General features: G+C 37.1%; 1 protein-coding gene across 1 annotated transcript; it reads right to left on the bottom strand.

Annotated features, from left to right (window-relative positions):
- Positions 1-1,602: 1,602 nt before the first annotated feature.
- On the bottom strand, positions 1,603-3,750 carry LOC124897922 (glycine dehydrogenase (decarboxylating), mitochondrial-like). The gene is made up of 5 exons (XM_047411548.1): positions 3,613-3,750; positions 3,405-3,530; positions 2,568-2,714; positions 2,375-2,455; positions 1,603-1,671 (listed from the first exon to the last, which is right to left on the bottom strand). The coding sequence occupies exons 1-5, from the start codon at positions 3,748-3,750 to the stop codon at positions 1,603-1,605; spliced, it is 561 nt and encodes a 186-aa protein (XP_047267504.1).
- Positions 3,751-10,956: the final 7,206 nt, after the last annotated feature.

The following is a 10,956-nucleotide window of genomic DNA, read 5'->3' as shown; positions in this document are numbered from 1 at the left end:
ATAGCATATGCCTCTAGACATCTAAAACCTCACGAGAAGAACTACCCGACTCGCGATCATGAGTTGGAAGCAGTCATTTTTGCTCTAAATATTTTGAGGAATTACCTTTATGGGATTCATGTTGATGTGTTCACTTATCATAAGAGTTTATACTATGTATTCACTCAGAAAGATCTAAATCTTTATTAGATAAGGTGGCTAGAGTTGGTGAAAAATTATGATATGAGTGTGATGTATAACATGGGTCCTCACTATTGGGAATTACCCCTATGATAATGGTTGAAAAACCTTTTATATAGATAATGAAACCATTACCATTGCGATACGACAATGATTTTGGAGGCATCCACACGTGAGTGTGGTCATAAATATATGACAACGGTTATGCCAACCGTTTTAATAGACAATACTATTACTATTCCTTTTTTAACCTCCTATTGAGACACTTCATATTGTCTATATAACCGGTTAAGAGTCATTGCAATAGACTATATTGCAATGCTATTACAATAACCCTAACTCAACAATTCTCGAAATCTACTGCAACGGTTATTTATCTTTTGCAATAAATTTTCACTAACTATTCCAACTATTTTTGATACCTATTGCAATGATTTTCAAATCATTTGCGACATTTTTTGCTACCTATTACGACTATTTTAGTTAGCTATTGCAACGAATTTTGCCGCCTATTGCAACAACTTCAAATGTCAATTGCCTGTTTAAATGAACTATTCACCCCTATATTGTAAATTAGTATTTACATCTATATGATGAATTATATTAATACACAATTATGTTCACATAACAACAAAATCTTTTATTAATAATAATCCAAATAAAAAAATACAAAAAACTAGTAATTTAAACCCAAAAGCAAACTGTTAAAGTCAAATGATCAATAGTTTTTTCATATAATACCAAATACGAGTGACGATAAAATTCACGAAATTCAATATCAAAAAGTGATATTATAGGATATATCAACAATTCAAAAATCTTCTCAAGTAAGTCAATTTCTTTATCACCATCTCTTTCATTTTTAACACCTATAAAAAGAGAATAAGTAATCTCAATTAGCACTTAAATGAAAACATGTTAAATATTTATGTAGAACATACGAAGGACAGTTCATTTCCATTGTTTCAACTTCAATTGGATAATCTAATATATAATTAAAAGAGTCATTTACGAAATATTTCACCCACAAAACATCAACATTATTCAAAGTGAAATTCTGTCTAAACACCATTTCAACTACAAATACTCATTTTTCCAACAACCCAACTTAAAAGTAAGAAAATCTCATCAAGAAAATAGTATACCAATAGACCAAGACCATTGACTCAACCGAGCATTTCAAGAAACAGGAAATAAGAAGTGCAGGCAAAGACCAATGAAATACTCAGAGGAAAAGAAAAGGTTAGTATTAACAGCAACTGCCAAAAAATCATCAGCAAGACCAATTATTGGTGCAAAGTTAAAAGCATAGTAAAGGATGATTATTAAGGACATACCACAGAGTGTGATGGAAAATATGGATCCAAGTGCTTCTTCACTCCAATTGGACCTCATTCCAGGACCTCCTCCACCATGAGGAATTCAAAATGTTTTATGGATATTTAGATGACAAATATCAGCACCAATAATGTCAAGGTTTTTCAAACCACCCTGTGAAGAGAAATTAGCAATAAATGAAAAGTACTAAACAACACCGGCATCTACTCAACCTCAAAAATAAGAAACGGGCAACAACAAAGTGGTATGGTTAGTAGCTGAACCAAAACTAAATTTTGATGATGTAATCGAAGAGTAAATAAAAGAAAGGTAGTTAAAAAAAAATAGATATCATATTGTCCAAAAATTTCTATTGACCATAATCAAGCTCCTAATAAAACCTGTAAAACAAGGGAAGCAATCCAGATAAGAGAGAGTTATAGACTTCACCGCACTGGACAAAATATGACTTCACAAAAGATTGAGCAGACCAAACAACAGTAAATCGTACTATCCAATGCATCATGTGGGACAACTATCAAATCACCCCAGAGTAAAGAAAAGGAGGAAGAAAAGGATAGGAGGGTAAATTTGAGGTTCATTGCCAAATCCAAATACATCCCTTGTTTAAAGATATAATGTCTAACTTCAAACTTGTTAAGCTATAATTTAAAGTGATATAATGGTCTTATGACTAAACAAACTCAGTGACAAGTAAGATCTACAAGAATTAAAACTGATGAAATGTTTGCATCCTAGTTTACACAAACTAGACTAATAAGCTATAAATCTGAGCAAGAAAAATTACTGCATGAGAGGTTAGGAGTTGATATGAGGTAATTACCTATGCATTCATGTTAGCTCCATCCATGTATACCTGACCACCATTATCATGGATTATCTTACATATCTCATCAATTCTTTCATCATACACTCCATTTTTTGGTGGATATGTGACCTAAAATTTAATAAATATTCAACTAAATACAACCAATACAGAAGATGCCAGATAATAGTAGTATGTGATTTATCACGAGATCCGAAAGTTTATCCTTATTTGCGTCAACAACCTTTCTCAACTCTTCAATATTAATGATTCCTTTTTCATCTGTCCCAATAGCAACCATTTTCATCCGACACATTACAGCACTCGCAGGATTTGTTCCATGTGCTGATACAGGAATGATGCATACATCATGGTGATTGTCACCCCTTGACTGCAGTAAAACTCAAATTCAATTACACTAGCCGAAAGCTTTACAGAGTTAAGGATGAATATAGGAGAAGAATCATATAATTAAAAGGAAAAACTATAGTCCTATGGCCATTAGCATCCCATTATAGTAATCAAACGTTCTTTGAAGATTAAACTCTACAATCTCTACAACTCTGTGAAGGATAACAACAGTCAAATAGTAACTAGATTGAAGTAAAGATTGAGAATGGGGTTTCATCAGGTGATTTTCCCTAACTCCCTGCAATCCCTTTTACTACTCCTCTATTGACATGACACTCCCCTTAAGGGATCATTTATTAAAGGATTTGTTTTATTAAATTACCCATATTAACTAGGCTATGAAAATCTAAATTTTACTACTAAACTTGATGGACTTACTTAATAATGACGTAAAATTGGAGGAAGATAATATATATCTCCTGATTTACTAAATGGACAAGTAAAAGAGAAAAGTTATTTTCGGTATAAGGGACTAGTAAAAGGGATTTGTATTTAATAGACGAAAATAGTAAAATTATGTGCAATATTTTCCCACCAATTTCGCTCTTTAAACATTACACAAATACAATCTTAATTAAGTTCCTTAATTAGTCTATAAGTATAAGCTAGGTATTAAGATAGCTTAAATCAGATCCGCAAGTAAACTACTCATTTTGATTATGACGAGTACCATATGATATGCATGAATAACCATCAATCTAGCATATTCTCCAGCAGCACCAGCATTAGGCTTCAAGGAGAAGGAACGAAAACCTGTAATTGTACACAATAGGTCACCTAAATTATCGAACATTTCCTGCAAGAAAGCATGTAGCATTCTTGATTAGTTATTTTGTTTCTGCAATTTGCAAGCAGCTATTTCTATCAGTAGTAACAACTGGATAGCCAACTGCTTGTTCAATGGGTGCAAAATGGTGAATATTTGTGTAGTTAAGCCATGTCGCTGCCTTCATATGGGTGAATATGGGTGCATTTTTGCACAAAATATTGTATATCTGAAGAAAACTAGCACCCATTTTCATAATAGAGTCCAGACAAGTACTAAATAATTTATAGAAAACAAGTTGGGGTTAAGAAATAATCTAAAATCACATGGTATGGTAGAGCCTCTCATCGCGTGGTCTGGCAGGATTTAGTATGCCCATAAGATCATGATCATGATCAAGCTTAGAAATTTTTAAAAGAAAGCACGCTCAACCTTTGAAACTATGAAATCATATATCCAGCGGTCTTAGAATACAACAACAACAACAACAAACCCAGTGTATTCCCATCTAGTGGGGTCTGGGGGGTAAGATGTACGCAGTCCATACCTCTACCTCTGATGAAGTAGAAAGGTTGTTTCCGATAGACCCCCGACTCAAGGCACGAGATACCACACAAACACATAGTAAAGCACAGAAGCAGATAACATAAATACGGCACTCATAAGTAATATAAAACAGAGGAAAGCAGAGGAAAGCACATAGATTCGTAGTAAAACATGGAACACGAAACACGGAATCATAACAGGAATAAAACCCCCACCAAGTAAATCCCTACCCTAGCGACCCAAACTGGCCCTAATCCTCTGCCGAGATTTGCGCCCTCCAGACCTTCCTATCTAGGGTCATGTCCTCGGTGAGCTGTAACTGTTCCATGTCCCGCCTAATCACCTCACCCCAGTACTTCTTCAGCCTACCCCTACCCCACCTAAAACCATCCAACGCTAGCCTCTCACACCTACGGACCGGGGCATCCATGCCCCTCCTCTTCACGTGTCCGAACCATCTCAATCGTGCTTCCCGCATCTTGCACTCCATTGAAGTCACACCAACCTTCTCCCCGATAGTCTCATTTCGAACTCTATCCCCTCTAGTCAGTCCACACATCCAGCGCAACATCCGCATTTCTGCCACCTTCATTTTTTGGATGTGGGAGTTCTTAACTGGCCAACACTCCGCTCCATACAACAAGGCCGGACGGACTACCACCCTGTAGAATTTGCTTTTAAGCTTAGGCGGCACCTTCTTATCACACAGCACCCCCGACGCGAGTTTCCACTTCATCCATCCCGCCCCAATACGGTGCGAGACATCCTCGTCAATCTCACCGTTACTCTGGATCACGGACCCAAGATACTTGAACTTATCCCTCTTACATACCTCCTGTGCTTCCAGCTTCACTGCTACTTCATTCTCCCGCCTCACGTCATTAAACTTGCATTCCACATACTCTGTCTTGCTTCTGCTCACCCTGAACCCTTTAGACTCAAGAGTTTGCCTCCACACCTCTAATTTGTCATTCACACCCCCTCGAGTCTCATCTATCAGAACTACATCGTCTGTAAAAAGCATACACCACGGCACCTCCCCTTGAATGCGCCGCGTCAACACATCCATCACCAACGCAAACAAAAAGGGACTAAGAGTAAATCCCTGATGCAATCCTGTCAGGACAGTGAAATGCTCTGAGTCCCTGTTGAGAATTGATTCAAAGCCTGTTTTGTTAAGTTACTGCATAGGATACGTTTTACTGTTAGTTGAATAAGTCTTTCACTAGAGTTGAAAGAGTCTTTGTTAGGTTGCTATATTTTTGGATTCAGTTGCTACTTTTTCTGATATGGTTCCTAGTTTTTAGTCAAGTAGAGTCTTGGATCTTTTAGAGTTTGTAAGCCTATAAAAGGCAGAGATTTCCAGTTAATAAATGAATGCTCTTCAAAAAGATATTTCCTTCATCTTCTTTGCGCAACTCTTACTTTTCTAGTTGAACAACCTCTCTTTTCCTACATTTTTGGTATTAGAGCTTGCGTTCGGTCTCTGACTGGGCGATAAAGAGATTAAGAAACAGTGAGGGAGTGAAATACAAGAAAAAGAAAAGGAGTTATGGCAGCAAATGGTATGTCCTCTTCTTCACAGCCGCTCATACCCGTCTTCAATGGTGAAAAGTATGAGTTTTGGAGTATCAAGATGAAGACTTTGTTTAGGTCTCAAGAATTGTGGGACATAGTCGAAGATGGGTTCGTTGATGTACAAGAGCCGGATGCAGAGGAAGAAAGGAGATTAAAAGAAATCAGAAAGTTGGACGCCAAAGCTTTGTTCTTTATTCAGCCAGCCGTACATGAGACAATTTTCTCAAGAATTGCAGCAGCTGCTACCTCAAGAGATGCTTGGCTGACTTTGAAAACCGAGTTTCAAGGTTCCTCAAAGGTAATCACTGTGAAACTACAATCTCTTCGTCGTGATTTTGAAACATTGTTCATGAAAAACAGTGAATCTATGCAAGATTTTTTATCAAGAGTTAGCGGAATTGTAAGTCAAATGAAATCATATGGTGAAGAGGTAGGCGATGAAATTGTAGTTTCAAAAGTTTTAAGAAGTTTACCTTCGAAATTTGATCATGTGGTTGCAGCCATAGAGGAATCAAAAGACTTATCTGTGTTTTCATTTGATCAATTAATGGGTTCTTTGCAATCTCATGAATCACGGATCAATAAGTCAACAGAGAGGACTGAAGAACAAGGTTTTCAAGTGAAGGAACAGCCTCAAATTCAAAATGAGAAGTCACTAGAACAAGGAGTACAAGGACGTGGCAGAGGATCTTTTAGAGGCAGAGGGCGTGGTAGAGGTAGAAGCCAATCCAAGTGGACAAATAGCCGTAGAAATGGAGTGCAATGTTACAATTGTCACAGGTTTGGCCATATAGAAGCTAACTGCTGGTACAAAAATGATCAAGCTGGTTATGTTGAGGAAGAGGAAGAAGAAAGCATGCTTTTCATGGCTCGCTCTACCACCATAGATCTTAAGACTGATGTTTGGTTTGTTGATAGTGGCTGCTCCCATCATATGACTGGTGACAGAAAAGGGTTTAAAGAGTTAGATGAGACCAAAAAGAGGCGAATTTGGCTTGGAGATAATAAGGAAATTCAAGTCGAAGGTGAAGGTATTGTTGCTGTCCAAACTAGTCAAGGTAAAGTGAAACTTATTCAAAATGTTTTATTTGCTCCTAGTTTGGCACATAACTTGCTAAGTGTTGGGCAATTATTGAATAGTAGATTCTCTGTCTTGTTTGATGATAGCTCATGTGTTATTAAGAATAAAAATTCAGGTCAAATCTTAGCAAGTATTCGTATGACAGAGAATAAAATGTTTCCACTTGAAGTTTCAAAAGTCGAACAAGCCCTTGTTGTTAGTGAGAAAAATCTTGAAGAGTCTAAGTTGTGGCATTTGCGTTATGGACACTTGAATATGAGTGGATTGAGATTGCTTAGTCAAAATAAGATGGTTCATGGTTTGCCAAATATAGGACCTGTTGAAAATGTATGTGAAGGTTGTATATATGGCAAGCAACATAGAAAATCTTTTCCTGTTGGAAGATCTTTCAGAGCTACTAGTTGTCTTGAAATTGTTCACGCAGATTTATGTGGTCCTATGAACACAGAATCACTTGCTGGTTCTCGATATTTTCTGTTATTAACTGATGATTACAGTCAGATGAGTTGGGTATATTTTTTGAAACTCAAATCAGAAACTTTTGCAAGCTTCAAAAAATTCAAGGCGCTGGTGGAAAACCAAGTCGGTAACAAAGTTAGGGTTCTTCGTACCGACAGAGGAGGTGAATTCTTGTCCCAAGAATTTAAGGTGTTTTGTGAAGAAAATGGCATTCACAGGGAATTAACTGCACCTTATACTCCGGAGCAAAATGGGATTGCTGAGCGGAAGAACCGAACTGTAATGGAGATGGCTAGGAGCATGTTGAAGAGTAAGGATCTTCCAAATCAGTTTTGGGCTGAAGCTGTTCATACTGCAGTTTATCTGCTAAACATTTCTCCGACAAAAGCAGTTATGGGTCGAACACCTTTTGAAATCTGTAAAGGTAGAAAGCCATGGGTAAGTCATTTGAGAATTTTCGGTTGTATTGCATATGCTTTGATAAATTCTCAACATCATAAAAAGCTTGATGAAAAATCTGAAAAATGCATTTTCTTTGGATATTGCTCTGAATCCAAAGCTTTTAGATTGTATAATCCCACAAATGGTAAAGTGATTATTAGAAGAGATGTTGTATTTGATGAGAACGCCTGCTGGAAATGGGAAAGCAACAATCAAAGCTCACAAGTTGCAGTGGGAAATGAAGCCATTCCTGGTGAAGCAGTAAGTCAACCTCTTGCTGATACACCAAGCCACTCTTCAGGAAATTCCAGCAACATCAGTCCAAGTGGTAGCAGCCCAACATTGATGGTGCCTGACTCAGAAGATTCTGATGAAACTCCTCCACAGAAGTTTAGGTCGCTGTCAGATATTTATGAAACATGTACCTTTGCTTTATTTGGTGCAGATCCAGCTAGTTTTAAGGAAGCTTCAACAAAAATGGAATGGAGGTGTGCAATGGAAGAAGAGCTTATGGCAATAAGAAAGAATGGGACATGGGACTTGGTGGACCTTCCAGATGGAAAAAATGTTATCGGATTAAAATGGGTGTTCAAGACAAAATACCATGTTGACGGGAGCGTGCAGAAACACAAAGCCAGATTGGTCGCAAAAGGATATTCGCAGCAACAAGGTATTGACTTTGACGAGACTTTCTCTCCAGTTGCTTGCTTTGAAACAATAAGAATCGTTTTAGCTTTGGCTGTACAATTAAAATGGAAGGTTTATCAATTTGATGTTAAGTCTGCATTCCTTAATGGCGATTTGGAAGAAGAAGTGTATGTGACACAACCAGATGGCTATGTGGAGAAAGGAAAGGAGAACAAAGTATACAAGTTGAAGAAAGCACTCTATGGGCTAAAACAAGCTCCTCGCGCTTGGTATAGCAAAATCGACTCACATTTCAGAGAAAATGGATTTGAAAGAAGTAAGAATGAACCAACTTTATATGTGAAAAAATATGGAAAAAATGATCTTTTGATGGTGTGTTTGTATGTTGATGATATGATCTATATGGGCTCATCTCACTCTCTTGTATGTGATTTCAAATTTTCTATGATGGAAAAATTTGAAATGACTGATTTGGGAGTGTTGCACTATTTTCTTGGACTTGAAGTGAAGCAGGAAGAAGATGGAATTTTCATTTCACAAAGGAAGTATGCCATTGATCTTCTCAAAAGATTTAATTTGCTTAATTGCAAAACAGTGGCTACTCCTATGAATGTAAATGAGAAGCTGCAACTTGATGATGATATTGAAAAAGCTGATGGAAGTTATTTTAGAAGCTTAGTTGGAGGCTTAATTTATTTGACGCACACTCGTCCTGATATATCATTTTCTGTTGGAATGATTTCAAGGTTTATGCATAGGCCTTCAAAGCATCATCTTGGAGCAGCTAAAAGAGTCTTGCGCTATGTTGCTGGAACTACAGGATTTGGACTATGGTACTTTCGAAGTTCCAATTTTAATCTCTATGGTTATTCAGATAGTGATTATGGGAGATGTTTGGATGATAGAAAGAGTGTTTCCGGGAACCTTTTCACTCTTGGTTCTGCAGCTATTACTTGGAGCTCAAAGAAACAACCAACAGCAGCGTTGTCTACTTCCGAGGCTGAATATGTCGCAGCAGCATCTTCAACATGCCAAGCATTGTGGCTCAGGAAAATACTTGCTGATCTTCACCAAGAACAAAAGGGGGCAACAAAAATTTTCTGTGATAATCTATCAGCAATTGCAATGGCTAAAAATCCTGTTTGTCACGGAAGATCGAAGCACATAGATATTCGGCACCATTTCATCCGTGAACTTGTTGCAGAAGGGCTGATTGAGTTGAAGAGTTGTAGCACCGAAGAACAAGTGGCAGATATTCTTACTAAAGCACTTCCTCCAGCAAAGCACAATTACTTTATGTTACGCCTCGGCATATGTGATTTTGAATCAAGGGGGAGTGTTGAGAATTGATTCAAAGCCTGTTTTGTTAAGTTACTGCATAGGATACGTTTTACTGTTAGTTGAATAAGTCTTTCACTAGAGTTGAAAGAGTCTTTGTTAGGTTGCTATATTTTTGGATTCAGTTGCTACTTTTTCTGATATGGTTCCTAGTTTTTAGTCAAGTAGAGTCTTGGATCTTTTAGAGTTTGTAAGCCTATAAAAGGCAGAGATTTCCAGTTAATAAATGAATGCTCTTCAAAAAGATGTTTCCTTCATCTTCTTTGCGCAACTCTTACTTTTCTAGTTGAACAACCTCTCTTTTCCTACAGTCCCCTCCCACCGTCCTCACCTGGGTTTTCGCTCCATCATACATATCCTTAATTACTCTAGTATATGCCAGCGGTACTCCACTCACCTCCAAGCATCTCCAAAGCACCTCCCTGGGGACTTTGTCGTATGCCTTCTCCGTCTAGCGGTCTTAGAATAATTCAAGAAAATAACAATTCATTATGATCATCGACTTTTAACGTAAAAGGGAGCTATTGATCTCAATCAAATAAGCTGAACCTGATACTATTCTTTGTCTTTGGGAAGTAAAATTCCCAGAATAGGATATAAAATTAATCCAAATATTATGTTAATCTTTATGCAAAGAGATTTTCTAATAGTGATACCATTCAATAATGAATTTGATGGATTATAGAGCCTCTTACCAGAGGACTTTTAATGCCATATAACTACATCCTATTCCTTAACAATACCAGTGCCATGAATCATAGTTAAATTATCGGAGGTAGGAGGTAGTGAACCAAATACCAAATCTGCAAATTGATCGAAAGGCATTTTGCAACCTGTAGCACTATCAAAGAGAAAAAAGATGGACGAAAAAGAATTTCACACACTAAAACCATCATGTATATAGGATAGACTGGTTAAATTTTATCAAAGAAAAAAGAGTTGAACTAACCCAAAAGGAAAAATAACTGTAGTATGACAAACAACACCTATGAGCTTATGAAAATAAATATCTAAGATAAAGAAAAGCAGAATTACTGATAGCCATTATACAAGAGTGCTAACAGAACCATTTCAGCCAGCAGGTGTAAATTGCAGCTATTATGAGGACTTTATGCACCAATAAATTACTCAAGCGATCTATTGTCACAAATTTATTTCCCATATCCGCAAAGGGTTCAGCCACCAAGCAATGCTGGTCAGTGATAACTAGCTAATACTCTTTTCTTCCCTTGAACGACAACTCCTCTTGGCATCAAGATATATAAATAAAGCTATTTAAAGATAGTAGTTCTTAATCATAGTATCCATATATTCTCCTAATATAAACAAAAAGTTCATCAGGAAAAGGTCTCATCATATGGCATG

The sequence above is a fragment of the Capsicum annuum genome, chromosome 4 (assembly GCF_002878395.1).
Source record: "Capsicum annuum cultivar UCD-10X-F1 chromosome 4, UCD10Xv1.1, whole genome shotgun sequence".
Classification (NCBI taxonomy): domain Eukaryota; kingdom Viridiplantae; phylum Streptophyta; class Magnoliopsida; order Solanales; family Solanaceae; genus Capsicum; species Capsicum annuum.
Note: the sequence above shows the minus strand (reverse complement) of the source record. Positions and strands in the feature narration are given on the sequence as shown.